The following is a 15,789-nucleotide window of genomic DNA, read 5'->3' on the forward strand; positions in this document are numbered from 1 at the left end:
AAACTGGTGCAGCCACTGTGAAAAACAGTATAAAATTTCCTCAAAAAGTTAAAAATAGAACTACCTTATGATCTGACAGTTGCATTTCTAGGTCTTTACACAAAGGATACAAAAATACAGATATGAAGGGGTACATCACCCCAATGTTTATAGAAGCATTATCAACAATAGCCAAATTATGGCAAGATCCCAATTGTCCATTGACTGATAAATGGATAAAGAAGATGTGGTATATTCATACAATGAAATACAGCCATCAAAAAGAATGAAATCTTGCCTTTGCAACAATGTGGATGGAGCTAGAGCGTATTATGCTAAGCGAAATAAGTCAATGAGAGAAAGACAAATATATGATTTCACTCATATGTGGGATTTAGGAAACAAAACAGTTGAACCCATGGGAAGAGGGGAAAAGGAGAGAGGGAAGCAAACCATAAAAGACTCTCAATAATAGAGAACAAACTGAAGGTTGATGGAGGGAGGTGGGATAAATGGGTTATGGGTATTAAGTAGGACACTTGTTATGATGAACACTGGGTGTTATATGGAAGTGATGACTCACTAAATTCTACTCCTTAAACCAATATTACATTACATATTAACTAACTAGAACTTAAATAAAAATTTGGAAGAAGAAAATAAAAAGTAAAAGTTGAGGGGTGACTAGGTGGCTCAGTCGGTTAAGCATCCGACTTCAGCTCAGGTCATGATCTCATAGTTTGTGAGTTTGAGTCCACATGGGGCTCTGTGCTGACAGTTCGGAGCCTGGAGCCTGCTTTGGATTCTGTGTCTCCCTCTCTCTCTGCCCCTCTCCCACTTGCACTCTGTGTCTTTCTCTCAAAAAAAAAATAAACATTAAGAAATTTAAAAAAATAAAATAAAAGTTGAGAGGAGAAAGAGAGAGAAAAAAATTAGTATTAATTTACCTAATTAGGGAAAAAGAAATCACAAATACACACTATGAGAAATGATAGTGGAGAAATAACAATATATGTCGAGGAAATTAAATGAATCATAGGAGATCACTTTGCTCAAAACTTCATAAATATATTTTTCTTTTTTCAAAATTTCACAAATCTATATTTCCTTGAGAAAATGGATGATTTTTATGAAAATTACAAGGATTCATATATCTATATCTATGTATTGATAGACATATCAACATAAATACATATATAATCTAAAAAGAAAATATGATGAAAGAAATAGAGAAAGATGACAATGAGATTGCTTTCAAATTATGCACCATACCCAAATAAATTCACGGAAAATGCTACAAAACCTTCAACACCAAATAACACCAAAACTATGCCAATTATTCCAGATGTATGTATTCTGTGAGGGGGGGGGAATACTTTGAAGGTGAGCAAGTGCATTACATATTTACAGTGTTGAAAATATTCTGAGAGCCTGACCAGATCATCCTGTGGAGGAGTAATCAGAAATATGTAGGAATGTATGAATCTATTCCACAGTAAAGGAGGTGCCACATTTTTTTCATGTCCAATGTACCCAGAGGATTTCTGTTCAGTGTGAGTTTTTTCATCCATAGTGAGATCTGACTTCTGGGAAGACCTTCCCACAATCAGTACTTATATGAGGTTTCTCTCCTATGTTGGTTCTGATGTCCAGTGAAGTGTATGTGCTGGCAGAACACCTTCCCACAGTCACTGCAGTTGGAGGGTTTCTCTGCTGTGTGTGTTCTCTGATATGTGATCATCTGTGAATTTCGGGAAAAGGCCATACCATATTCAGCAGATTCAGTGGGTTTCTCCCTAGTATGAGTTCTTTGATGTACAGCTAGTGGAGACGTCTCACATAAGGCCTTTCCAGATTCATTACGTTCATATGGTTTCTCTCCAGCATGAGCTCTCTGATGTATAATGAGATGTGACTTCAGGGAAAATGCCCTTCCACACTCAGTACACTCATAGGGTTTCTCCCCTGTATGAATTCTCTGATGAATAATGAGGGGTGATTTCTGGGAGAAGGTTTTGCCACAGTCACTACACTCATAGGGTTTCTCCCCTGTATGAATTCTCTGGTGTATAATAAGAGGTGATTTCTGAGAGAAGGCTCTTCCACACTCTGTACATATATAAGGTTTCTCTCCAGTGTGAAGCCTTTGATGTCCAGTAAGGTGGGACTTTTGGGAAAAGGCTTTTCCACAGTCATTACACACATAAGGTTTCTCTCCTGTATGAATTCTTTGATGCCCTATGAGGTGGGACTGCTGGCAAAAGGTTTTTCCACATTCACTACACTTATAGGGTTTCTCTCCAGTATGTGTTCTATAATGGATGATGAGTTGTGTTTTCCGAGGGAAGGCCTTCCCACATTCAGTACATTCATAGGGTGTCTCCCCAGTATGAGTTATCTGGTGTATAAAAAGGTGAGACTTCTCACAGAAGGCTTTCCCACATTCACTACATTCAAAGGGCTTCTCTCTAGTGTGAACTCGCTGATGTATAATGAGATGTGACTTCTGAGAGAAGGCTTTTTGACACTCAGAACATTCATAGGGTTTCTCTCCAGTGTGGACTCTTTGATGAACAATGAAGGGTGACTTCTGGGAGAAGGCCCTCCCACACTTAGTACACTCATAGGGCTTCTCCCCAGTATGAATCCTCTGATGCACAATGAGGTGTGATTTCTCACTGAAGGCTTTTCCACAATCTCCACATACATACGGTTTTTCTCCAGTATGAATTCTTTGATGTATAATAAGCTGTGACTTCTTAATAAAGCCTTTCCCACACTCACCACAAACATTGGGTTTCTTACCAGCTTGACCTTTTTTATACTGAATATGGACTTGTTTATGACTGAGAAATTTTTCACATTGACCATGTCCACAAGGTTTCATGCCAGTGTAAATTTTCTCCAGTACAGAACAGGAATCACTAAAGCTAGGTGGGCTCCTGCATCCAAATCTCTCAATGGGGTTCTTTCTTGTATGGCTCCTATTGCATATCAGTGAGTCTAAATTAGATTCCAAGTTCTTTTCACATAAATCAAAATTATGGAGTTTTTTACTTGAAAGATCAAGGTTTATGCACCCACCAAAACTGTTTCCAAGTGTGTTATATTTGGGGCCTTTCTCCTTGGTCAATGTTTCATGGTTAATGACTGTGACTTGCTTCAAAACTCTGTCTTGGTTTCCCTGATATTTATGTGTCTGACCGTCAATACGCCAAACTTTTAAAAGGTAGTACAATGAATTATCCTTTGGGGCTTTTTCCAATATCTCTTTTTGAAATGAAAGTTCTTCAGAAATGATCTGCTGGGAAGAGTCAAGGCTTTTCTCCCTGTCTGAAAGAAGAAAAAGATAAAATCAAATAGAAACCAAAAATAAAACAGCAATGAACAGAAGTGCTAAGAAGGTGCTCATGTGGGATGGATGTTATAAAGAAGGCCTGGTGAATTTTAAAGAATCAAAGAGGTTATTGATGTCAGAGAAGAAGAAAATACCCTCCCAGCCATCTACCCAATTCTCACTTACCTGAGTGGATCCACCTTGACAACTCACTCTTCATGATCCATGGGTCCTCTTCATGTTCCAACTTGAAGATTATACCTGGACTTATACCTGAACACCCTGTTAAGGGAAAATTATTCAGAAATTCATAAAGAGAAGAAGCAATCTCAGGGGCCTCCCAGGAAAGATGGATCCTTAACTCACAAAAATAAATTCCAGATATAACAAAAATATAAACATAAAAAAACTATAAAGACCCTATTAATGGAAAATCATAAAGGTCATGGTCTTGACAGTTTGAAGAATGGGGAGGACTTGATTCATTGTTATATAGAGAATTTGCCCTTACCCACAGAGACCAGATGGCTGTAGATCTCCAGCATCACATCTCTGTGTAGGATCTTTTGAGCAGGGTCCAGATGCTGCCACTCCTCCTGGGTGAAGTCCACAGCCACATCTTCATAGGTCACTAGTTCCTATAACAGCACATTATGTACAATCTTCTCATTCTGATCATTTTTACCACAGCAACACCTGTAGGATAACTACTTACCATTTTGTGTAGCATACTTAATGAGAAAAACTTTGTAAGTTCTGCCATTAGCAAGAATGGTTGGTGGAACAGAATAAACAGTCTAAAACTAGATGTGCAATGGAATATTACTCAGCCACCAAAAAGAATGAAATCTTGAAACACCCTGGGTGGCTCAGTCAGTGAAGCATCCGACTCTTGATTTCGGCTCAGGTCATGATCTCACAGTTCATGAGATTGAGCCTTGCTTTGGGCTCTGCATTGACAGCATGGAGCCTGCTTGAGGTTCTCTCTCTCCTTCTCTCTCTACCCCTCGCCTGCTCTCTCTCTATCTCTTGCTTTCTCTCTGTCAAAATAAATAAACATTAAAAGAGAATGAAATCTTGCCATTTCAACAACATGGATGGAGCTACAACGTGTTATGCTAAGCAAAATAAGTCAGTCAGAGAAAGGCAAATACCATATGATTTGACTCATACGTGGAATTTAGGAAACAAGACAGATGAACATATGAGAAAGGAAAAAATGAGAACAGAGGGAAACAAACCACAAAAGACTCTTAACAATAGAGAAAAAAACTGAGGGCTGATGGAGGGAAGTGGTTGGGAGAAGGGTTAGATAGGTGATGGGTATAAAGGAGGGCACTTGTTGTAATGAGCACTGGGTATTGTAAGTGACGAATCACTGAATTCTATCCCTGAAACCAATATTGCACTCTATGTTAACTAAAATTTAAATTTGAAAAAAAGAAAAAAGAAAAAGAAATAAACAAATGAATTTTGAAAGTAAATAAATGCAGAAAAGACAGATTGTTCAAAACTGGGTAGTTATCAGAAAAATATAAAGTTAGACTCCTTATTTCATATTATACTCAAAAATAAATTTGAGATATAACAAAAATTTAAACAAAGAAAATCAGAAGACATAAAGACAGGAGAGATTCTAAAAATAATTTTAAAGTGGAGAAAACTCTTCTAAGTTGGCATGCTACAAGACCCAGATGTCACAAAGGAAAACACTGATAAATTTGATTATTTTATGTATTTCATAGCAAAATATACCATAAACAAATTCAAAGGACAAGCAATTACCTGAGGAGTATATATATGCACAACACATAAGATGGACAAAGAACAAATTTGCTCAATTTATAGAGCTCCTACAAAGCAAAAAGAAAATGACCAACAACTTAACCTTTTAAAAAATAATCAAAGGACATTACTGTCAATTCAGAGAAAATAAAATGCAAATGGCTTCTAAACATGTAAAATGGTGTTCAACTTCATTCACATGAAGAGAAATGCAAATTAAATAAAAATATCATGTTTTTCTTACATAATATCAAAGTTTAGAGTTTGATAAGTCACTAAGATGGTGAAGATGTAAAAAAAAAGGAGCACTCAAATTGCGAGTATACACTGGTACAATATATTTTGAGGGCAATTAACTTACGATAATTTAACAATATCCATCAAAATCTTATTTTTAATATAATTGATTGTCAAATTGGTTTCCATACAACATCCAGTGCTCATCCCAACAGGTGCCCTCCTCAATGCCCATCACCCACTTTCTCCTCTCCCCAACCCCCTATCAACCCTCAGTTTGTTCTCAGTATTTAAGAGTCTCGGGGCGCCTGGGTGGCGCAGTCGGTTAAGCGTCCGACTTCAGCCAGGTCACGATCTCGCGGTCCGTGAGTTCGAGCCCCGCGTCAGGCTCTGGGCTGATGGCTCGGAGCCTGGAGCCTGTTTCCGATTCTGTGTCTCCCTCTCTCTCTGCCCCTCCCCCGTTCATGCTCTGTCTCTCTCTGTCCCAAAAATAAATTAAAAAAAAACATTAAAAAAATTAAAAAAAAAAAAGAGTCTCTTATGGTTTGCCTCCTTCCCTCTATGTAACTTTTCCCCCCTTCCCCTCCCCCCTGGTCTTCTGTTAAGTTTCTCAGGATCCACATATGAGTGAAAACATGATATCTATCTTTCTCTGCCTGACTTATTTCACTTAGCATCACACTCTCCAGTTCCATTCACGTTGCTACAAAAGGCCAGATTTCATTCTTTCTCATTACCAAGTAGTATTCCATTGTATATATAAATCACATCTTCTTTATCCATTCATCAGTTGATGGACATTTAGGCTTTTTCCACAATTTGGCTATTGTTGAGAGTGCTGCTATAAACATTGGGGTACAAGTGCCCCTGTGCATCAGTACTCCTGTATCCCTTGGGTAAATTCCTAGCAGTGCTATTGCTGGGTCATAGGGTAGATCTACTTTTAATTTTTTGAGGAACCTCCACACTGTTTTCCAGAGCGGCTGCACCAGTTTGCATCCCCACCAACAGTGCAAGAGGGTTCCTGTTTCTCCACATCCTCTCTAGCATCTAGTCATCTGACCAGCAATTACATTTCTAGAAATTATTCAACACATATATGTAAGCAAAAGAACATGTGTGATGTTACTTCACTACAGTACTATTTATAATAGCAAAATAATGCAGACAACTTTATGGAGGATTGGATGAATTGTGCTTCAATCTGCATAAGAGAATTCCATATACAACCCTAAAAAGCAACAAGGATCGCTATGCAAAAATCTCTAAGATATATTGTTAAGTGAAAAAAACATCCATCTATTCAGCAAGCAGTTATTGAGATCCCACTGAATACCAGGCATTGTTCTAGGAACTGGGGATACAGCAAAAAAGAAACCTGACAAAAATATCTTTCTTCAAGTATCTCATATTCTAGTGAGAGAAGACAGCCAACAAGGCTGAGTGAGAAAATGACATATAGCCAAAAAAAAGTTTTCAATGTGTACTTCAAAATTTGTATCACTCATATACAAAAAGCTCTTAGAAATCAATGAGCAAAAGACAAAGACAGAAAGGGAGTTTTACAGAGAAATTTTTAAATGGCAAATAAATATGTGAAAAAATGCCAAATTTAATTTAATGATTAATGAAAAGCAAATGAAAATAAGATAAAATGCTCAACCATAAAAATAGTAAGAATGAAAAACACTGAAGCTATCTGGTAGTAAGAAAAGTATTTGGAAATGGGCCTTTTTATAAGTGATTTGAAGCCACATGTAGAAGCTTATTACATAATATCAAAATGCAATTTGAAAAATACCCTTTAAATTTTAAACATGCTTGCTATGTCCAAGAATTTGGTCTACATAAATATTTGAGGAATATACAAAGATGTGTTGATAAGGTTGTTCCCTTATTTGTGACTTCACTACTTTAGAGTACTCACAGTAGTGAGACTGTGTACTACCCATGCCTCAGATTTTTTTCTCTGAAGAATGGGGATAAATAATAGTATCTAACACAAAGTAATTCCATTATGTTTTATTATAATGGTGTCAGGCACACAGTAGGCATTCAATAAATGGTAGCTGTGATTATTCTTATTCTTTTTAAAAAAATTTTTTAATGTTTATTTTTGTGAGAGAGAGAGACAGAGTGCAAGTGGGAGAGGGGCAGAGAGAGAGGGACCCACAGAATCTGAAGCAGGCTCTAGGCTCTGAGCTGTCAGGATAAAGCCCGACATGGGGCTCAAACTCACGCCCGCAAGATCATAACCTGAGCCAAAGTAGGATGCTTCATGGACTGAACCACCCAGGCGTCCCTATTCTTATTCTTATTTCCATTAGACATCAAAGAAAAAAAAACAGAAACAATAAAAGAATCCACAACAAGGGGCTGGTATCCTGCAAGCATTAAAAGAACAATAAAAAGATACTATGAACAAAGTGCCTGGGTGGCTCAGTCAGTTGAGTGCCAGATTCTTGATTTCAACTCAGGCCATGAGCTCTGGGCTCATGACATCAAGCCTTGCATCGGGCTCTGTGCTGACAGCACAGAGCCTACCTGTGATTCTCTCTTTCTCTCTCTCTCTTTCTGCCCCTCCCCTGCTCACGCTTGCACACGTGCTCTCTCCCTCTCTCAAAATAAATAAATAAACATTAAAAAAGATACTATGAACAATTTTATTTATAAATAAAGTTTATTTACAATGCAGATTGCAGGACAGCAGAGTATGGTACGCATGCCAAATCTGGCCCACAAGCATAGGATGGTTTTTACACTTTTAACTGTTGAAGAAAAAAGTGAAAGGAGAATATTTTGTGGCATGTGAACATTGTATGAAATTCAATTTTCAGTGTCCATAAATAAAATTTTATTGGATTACAGCCATGTTCATTGGTTTACATATTGTCTACAGCTGTTTTCAACCTACAAAAGCAGAACTGAGTAGTTGCAACAGAGACCATATGGCCTACAAAAGCTTAAGTATTTCTATCTGGCCCTCTACAGAAAAAGTTTGCTGACCTCTAACTTAGACAAACTGGACAAATTACTTGGAAATCACAAGTTAACAAACCCAACATACATAGAAATAGAAAAGCTGGATGGTATTGTATCTTTTAAATAAATCAAATTCATAATTAAAAACTTAACCACAAATAAAACTCCACACCCTGATGACTTCACTGGAGAATTCTTCCTAATTTTTAAGAAGGAAATAATACTAGGGTGCCTGGGTGGCTGAGTCGGTTAGGCATCCGACTCTTGGTTTTGGCTCACGTCATAATCTCATGGTTAGTGCGTTCGAGCCCCATATTGGGCTCTGGACTGTTGGCGTGGAGCCTGCTTGGGATTCTTTCTCTGCCCCTCCCCCAGTTGCTCTCTCTCTCAAAATAAATAAATAAACTTAAAAAATTAAAAAGAAGGAAATAATACTAATTTTACCCAAACTCTTTCAAAGAATACTTCCCAACTTGTTAAATAAAGCCAACATAACTGTGATGCCAAAACATGATAAGCACAATACAAAAAAAACACAACCATGTCTAATGAACATAGGAGTAAAAATTCTCAACAAAATATTAATAAAAGACTGACTCGATGATGATGATGATGATGATGATGACAGGAATGTTTGGAGATTAACCATAGATAAAACAAGATTGGCCACTGGTTAATATTTGCAGCTGGGTGATAAGTACAAAGGGGTTCACAAAAATCAACTTTTGTGTATGTTCAAAACTGAAACTTCCCATAATAAAATATGTAAAGTTTGGATTTATTGGAAATGTTTTATCAATACACTTTTTTAAAATTACAGAAGATATAGTTTGTGTAGTAAAAAACACATGAAAATAATAAAATCACTCACACACATTTACATATATACATCTACACACATAGGGATTATATGTATAAAGAGTGGAAAGCTCATCCCCAAACTACATAATACTAGTTATGCCAGGGAAGAAGGCAAAAATTAGATTTCAGACATATTTCCCTTTCTTCCTAAATTTTACTTTGCAATATTATGTACATTCTTTGCACCATGTATAGACTACCCTTGCAAAGAAAGGATAAAAAGGCATAAAATGGAAGAGTAGAGAAGGAACTGGCCTTGAGTTGGGGCATGATCCCACAAACTATGAGATGACAGTGAAGGAGCCCTGGAAAACTAGGCTCCAAGCCTCTGCCAGAAAATTTTAACTAAAAATAGCCTCTTTGAAACAACTATTGATGATACCACACTGTGCTGAAAACGGCTGGCCTTTAGGAAAATTCAACAATAACATTTCTTAAGCTAAAGTCTCAGAAATCTTGACTTGAGGAGATGGATTGATGAACTGCTTTATCTTGATGGGGAATGCAAATCATCTAAAGCACCCTGTTTGCCATTTTCACTGTGGCTGCCAGGAAGCTTGAAGATAAAATGTTTACCTCATTTTATATCAAATATGGCCAGATATCTTCACAGCAACTTCACCTGCCTCTTAATCTTCTATTCTGTCTAAATTTCTCTAATTCGTGTGTTCAATGTATTGTCCTTTTTCATTTTATTGTGGGAAAACCAAGTGGGAAACAAACAACCTACCTGGGACTCCATCATTTTCTGTTTCTCTTTGGAAACCAATTGGGGGTGGGGTGGGGGTACAGAAGAGTCTTCAGAGACCAGGCTGTATTAATCACTCTTCAGTGGCTGAATATAAAATGCATTACTTGTTAATTCATTGGTAATTGTCTTTGTCATCTGACCAGCAATGCCACTTCTAGAACTTTTTCCTAAGGTAATAATCATGGATGTGTGCAGAGACTTACTGAAGGAAATTTCATCACAGAGTTGTCTTTAACACCATAATTTTGAAAATAATCAAAATGCCTAATCACTGAGGACTGAGAAAATAAGTTATGGAACCTCCAAGAGATGAAAAGGCAGGTGACCATTTAAAGTAACACTAGAGGGGCGCCTGGGTGGCTCAGTCGGTTGGGCGTCCAACTTCGGCTCAGGTCACGATCTCACGGTATGTGAGTTCGAGCCCCGCGTCGGGCTCTGGGCTGATGGCTCAGAGCCTGGAGCCTGTTTCAGATTCTGTGTCTCCCTCTCTCTCTGACCCTCCCCCGTTCATGCTCTGTCTCTGTCTCAAAAATAAATAAACGTTTAAAAAAAATTTTTTTTTAAAAATAAAAAATAAAAAAAAATAAAGTAACACTAGAGACAATTAAGAGGTTCACGAGATACAGAAACCAAATGTAAAGTATGGACCTTGTCTGGACCTTAATTTAAAAAGACAAAAAAATCTTTGAGATAATCATTAAATTTTGAGTCCTTACTAGATATTTGATGATATTAAGAAATTTAACCAATGATGATCGGAAGTTATTACTGTTATTTTATATTGAATATATAAAATTCAAGTATTGACCTTGAAGTCCTTATCTTTTGTATGAAATGATACATCTGGGCTTTGTTTCAAAATAACAACTATATATATAAAGATTAACTGAGCTATACATTTAATATTTGTGCATTTTATGTTATCAATAACAAAAAACAATCTGGAAGAGAGAAATAAATGGGTGGTCTAGATTAGGGGTTGGCAAACTTTCTCTGTAAAGAGACAGACAGTAAATATTTCAGATTTGTGAAGCGTATGGTCTTTGTTGCAATTATTCAGTGACTGAAAGCAGCTATAGACAATGCATAAGCCAATTCTGTTTACTGGCTGTGTCCCAATAAAACATCACTTATGGACACTATAATTTGAATTTTATATCGTTTTCATATGTCACAAAATATTCTTCTGATTTTTTTCCAAACATTAAAAAATGTGAAAACCATTCATAGTTTACAGTTGTATAAAAACAGCAGCAGGCCATATTTGGCCCACTGCCTAGAGTTTTCCATCCCCTGGTCTAGGTGAAACAACAGTGGCCATGAGTTGATGATTGATGATACTGGGTGATGTGCATAATGGGGTTTATTATATAATTCACTCTATTTTGCTGAATGTTTGACAATTTCCATAGAAATATACTTAATAATATATGGAAATAAAGTTAATAGCATGGAAATACACCTGCAAAATGAAGAAGAGGCAGACCACAAGATCACACTCCCAATTGTTTAATAACAACAAACATCTGTTCCCAAAGATATCACAGTGGTTTGTGGCCATCCAAAGTTCAACCCTACCTGACAAAATCTTATTTGTTGGTATCTAATTTCTTTCACTGGATTTTCTTGGGTATCACATGAGTAGAACTGACCTTGAATTCATGGAAGATCCATGAAATATATACAAGATCAGTGCTACAAAACCATAATGAATAGATAATAATCGGGTAATAACTCACTTAAATATCATCCCAAGCCTCAAAGGATAGACCCTGCTATTATCCTCATTTCACAGTGAAGAAACTGAGGCCTAAAGAGGTTTAGTGACTTATTCATGATCACACAGCCAGTGACTAGAGGGTGAAGTGGTGGGAAAACAAAAAGCAGAGAACTCCTCCTTAGCTGTCATGGCACCAAAGTTTTCAGAGATGCGACTCTGCTTCTGAATGCCCTAGAAATTAATTCTCCTCCTAAATTACAGAGGGCATTGTCTGGTTGTTAACTTGAGAATAACAAAACTCTAAATTTACGTTGTGCTTTACAGCTCAAAGTTAACTTAAAACCTTAATATTCAAAGCCACAACACGGAAGAGAGAAGCCAAAAATCAATGAAATATTTGCAAAACACATATCACTGATAAAGGAGTAGTATCAGAATATATAAAAACAAGTTCCACAAATCAATAAGGAAGAGGCAGACATTCAATAGAAAAAGGAGCAAAAGATCTGAACAGGTGCCTTACAAAAGAGGATCTAAGATATCAAAAATATATGAAAAAGCAGTCATCAAGGAAATACAAATTAAAGGCCCAATGTATGACTCCTCCATTGGAATGTTGATACCACAAGGGCAGGAATTTTTGTTTATTCTTGGATGTACTATCCATCTCAAAGAGCCACCCATCATGGACCTCACAGAATCTCAACATTGACCCTACACATTCTAATTCCTGTCTCCATGGACCCTCATCATTCACCCTAAAGACCACCCCATTGCTCACCCCAGATCCCCCATCATTCACCCAACAGACTCTCCATCACTCATCCCACAAGCCCCTTTCACTCACTCCCTTGAAGCCCTACCATTCACCCTACAGACACTTTTGCTCACTGCACAGACTCCCCTATCGCTTCCATAAACCCCTCATCGAATATCCCACACAGTCTTACAGACTCCCCTCCCTATCACTGTTTTCCACATCATTCAGTCCAAAGGACCCCCTCATTAGTCCTTCCACATGTCCCCATCACTGACCACACAGACCCGCATCACTTAACGGGGCCCCTCACCCTGGCTCTGCTCTCAGGACCCCAAAGCTCCTTCTCAAGACGAACTTGGCTCCCTGCTTGCACAAATGGGCTCAACATCCCACGAAATTCCCTTTCCCCTCCAGCCCTCCTTGGTGGGTCTGGTTGACGCTTTAGCTTATCTTTCGCATGCCCAGAAACAGCCTCCAAGCCGAGCTCTACCAGTAACAAAAATGGCGTCATTCGGTCTGTGCCAGGAACAACGTCGCCGGCCAGGAAAACGGCCAGGGCCTCACACTGCCTCTTGAGGCTCCCATTCCAGCCAGAAGAGATACGCGTTTTGGAATCCAGGAAGTCCTCGTGATATTTCCGAGGCTGGGTATTCGGAATTGGTGCTTCGAAAGCAGTGTGAGGCTCCAATGTGTAGCGACTGTTCCGGGCGGGTAAATGGGCGTTCCCGGCCATCGGCAGAGGCACTGCCAGAGCAAAGGCGTGGCGACGTGCGGGTAGGGGTGTTCGGAGGGAACCCGGTCCTGGGAGCGGGGCGGGAGGGAGTGGTAAGGCCGGAGGGTAGAAACACCGCCTGGGAGATTGCTCTGCAGAAGCTTCATTTCTAAAACATCTGGAGAAAGTGAAGAGTCTTTTTACATAACGTATTCTCTTGTTAACACACCCGGCCCGCCTCTAGCGGCCTAGCGTTGTTGCCCTCCGGCCTTCCTATTGTTCCTTCGAAGGGGCAGCGCCCCCTCCCCTTGTGTCACTCAAGGCTCTGCCTCGCCGCGCTCCTAGTCTTCTATTGGCTCCTTCGAACACAGAAGGTCCTCCCTCTCTTGTCACTCACGGGCCAGAATTTCTGCCAGGGTCCCTTAAAGTGGGCAGATGTGGCCTTTTGCAGCCCAATATGAAAGCTAAAAGAGAGGGGGCACCTGGATAGCTCAGACCATTGAGCATCGGACTTCTGCTCAGGTCATGATCTCACAGGTTCGTGGGTTCCACAGCCCCGCTTTGGGCTCACTGCTGTCAGCACAGAACCCGCTTCAGAAGATCTCTCTCTCTCTCTCTCTCTCTCTCTCTCTCTCTCTCTCCCCCGCTTGCACTGCCTCTCTCAAAGTAGATAAATACACTTTTTTAAAAAACTGAAAGAATTAAGAGAGGCAGAAGTTTAAGGTAAAACCTAAGGAACATTGACTTTAGAAAACTTAACAAAAGGCTATATTGGAGGCAAACCCTGAATGGGATTGAATACTTAACAAAATCTCAGATTCTAGATCTACAACATAGAGGAGTTCCGATGGTGAAATAGTTAAAGCCCTAGGATTCAAGACTTCTACAAGAGCACATGGATGGGGGGGGGGGGGAGCTAACAAAAATCTTACTTCTAAGTCAAACCAGAAAGGCACTGAAGGTAAAATTGTGGCCTAGTTACCAATTCTTTCCAGAGAGGCTTTGAAAATGTAAACATTAACTTCTCTGGTAGACTGGAGAAGCATCAATGGTGGCCTAATTAGCAAAGGCTCACAATTCACAAACTATACCAAAGGGGCAATGATGGCAGAAGAGTTAACCAAGACCTGACTTCAAGGTCAGACCAAATAGGCATTTATGATAAAAACATGAACAAAGGGCTGGAGTTGATGCACATAGAAGAAGGGGCAATAATGGCACAAGAGTTAGCATCGATTTGATTTTTCGGCACACACTAAAAGAAGACAGGTGGGGAGGATTTAACTAAGGCTGCAGTCAATGTACATAGCTGAAGGGTAACAGTGGGGGAAAGTTAACAATGTGAAAAAAGATTGACACATAAATTGCCCTGATAGTGGAGAAATGAACAGACATCCAAGCATAATACACAAACACAAAGGGACTGTTAACTTTCTACCCTTAAAGCTCTAGATTCTATATCTAGATCAAAATCCGTTAATGGTAGAATAGATAACTGATGCCTGAGTTCAAGATAAAATCAGAGTTGATTTAGGTTGGAAAAGTTAATAGAGGTCCAGGTTGGAGGACATAGATAAGGGATTTTGATGGTGGAATGGCTAACAATGGCTGGGATTTGAGGTCACACAGAGGGGCGTGGGTGGTGGAAGAGTTAATAAGGACATGGTTTGAGTGTTGAGCAGGTGGGCATCAATGGTGGAATTTTTCAAAGATGCCTGTATTAGTTTCCTATTGCTGCTCTAAAAAATTACCATAAACTTACAAGTTTAAAACAACACAAGTTTATTATGTTATAGTTCTGGAGGTCAGAAGTCCAAAGTGAGTTTCCCTGGGCTGAAATCAAGGTAGTAGCAGAATCATACTCCCTCTGGAGGCTCTAGGGAAGACTCCATTTCCTTGCTTTTTCTAGCTTCTAGAGGTCAACTGTATTCCTTGGCTTAAAACCCCTTCTTCCGTCTTCAAAGCCAGCATTGTAGCATCTTCAAATCTCTTTATGACTGTGTCCTTCTGCTTCCATCATCACACCTGAATTTTTGACTCTGACCTTCCTCTTTCTTTCTTATAAGGACCCTTGTGATTACACTGGACTTATCTGGATAATCCATAATAATCTTCCCATCTCAAGATTTTTTAATTTACTCATATCTGCATAGTTCCTTTTTCCGTGTAAAAACATTCAGAGGGTCAATGGTGGTGGAAGATTTGGTTGGGGCACAAGGTATTAATAGAGAAAGACTAATGATAGTATATGAGGGTTGAGTTCAAACCAGATGGGAATCAATGAGGAGCCCAGTCTGTTATGTCAGAATTTTTTCAAAGACCTGAGTTCAAGGTCAAAAAAGGAAATTGATGGAAATCTGGGCCCTAGGTCATGATCGTAGGAGCACTGATGGTAGAAAAGTTAACTGAAGTCCAGATTTAAGATCTAGAGCAAAGCCACATTAATGGTGGCATACTTAATAGAGCCATGAGTTTAAAGTTAAAGTTAAAGGTCATTGATGAGGACAGCCTGAGTGGCTCAATTAAGCTTCTGACTATTGATCTCAGCTCAGGTCATGATCTCATGGTACATGAGATCCAGCCCCACAGTGAGGTCTGGGCTGACAGCTTGGAGCCTGCTTGGGATTTTCTCTCTCTTCCCCTCCCCCACTCACATGTACACCAG

General features: G+C 39.0%; 1 protein-coding gene across 6 annotated transcripts; it reads right to left on the minus strand.

Moving 5' to 3' along the window:
* Nucleotides 1-1,309: 1,309 nt before the first annotated feature.
* On the minus strand, nucleotides 1,310-13,359 carry ZNF630 (zinc finger protein 630). 6 transcript variants are annotated; one of them, XM_058712902.1, is made up of 5 exons: nucleotides 12,903-13,004; nucleotides 9,912-10,016; nucleotides 3,828-3,954; nucleotides 3,503-3,598; nucleotides 1,310-3,312 (listed from the first exon to the last, which is right to left on the minus strand). In XM_058712902.1, exons 2-5 carry the CDS (start codon nucleotides 9,924-9,926, stop codon nucleotides 1,586-1,588), a joined length of 1,965 nt encoding a protein of 654 aa, XP_058568885.1. In that variant the 5' UTR covers nucleotides 9,927-10,016; nucleotides 12,903-13,004; the 3' UTR covers nucleotides 1,310-1,585. The 6 variants fall into 6 exon arrangements, with proteins under 6 accessions (XP_058568885.1, XP_058568884.1, XP_058568887.1 ...); XM_058712901.1 differs by lacking the exon at nucleotides 12,903-13,004 and adding an exon at nucleotides 11,511-12,856; XM_058712904.1 differs by lacking the exon at nucleotides 12,903-13,004 and adding an exon at nucleotides 12,723-12,834.
* Between the last annotated feature and the right edge of the window lie 2,430 nt (nucleotides 13,360-15,789).

This window comes from Neofelis nebulosa, chromosome X (assembly GCF_028018385.1).
Source record: "Neofelis nebulosa isolate mNeoNeb1 chromosome X, mNeoNeb1.pri, whole genome shotgun sequence".
Classification (NCBI taxonomy): Eukaryota; Metazoa; Chordata; class Mammalia; order Carnivora; family Felidae; genus Neofelis; species Neofelis nebulosa.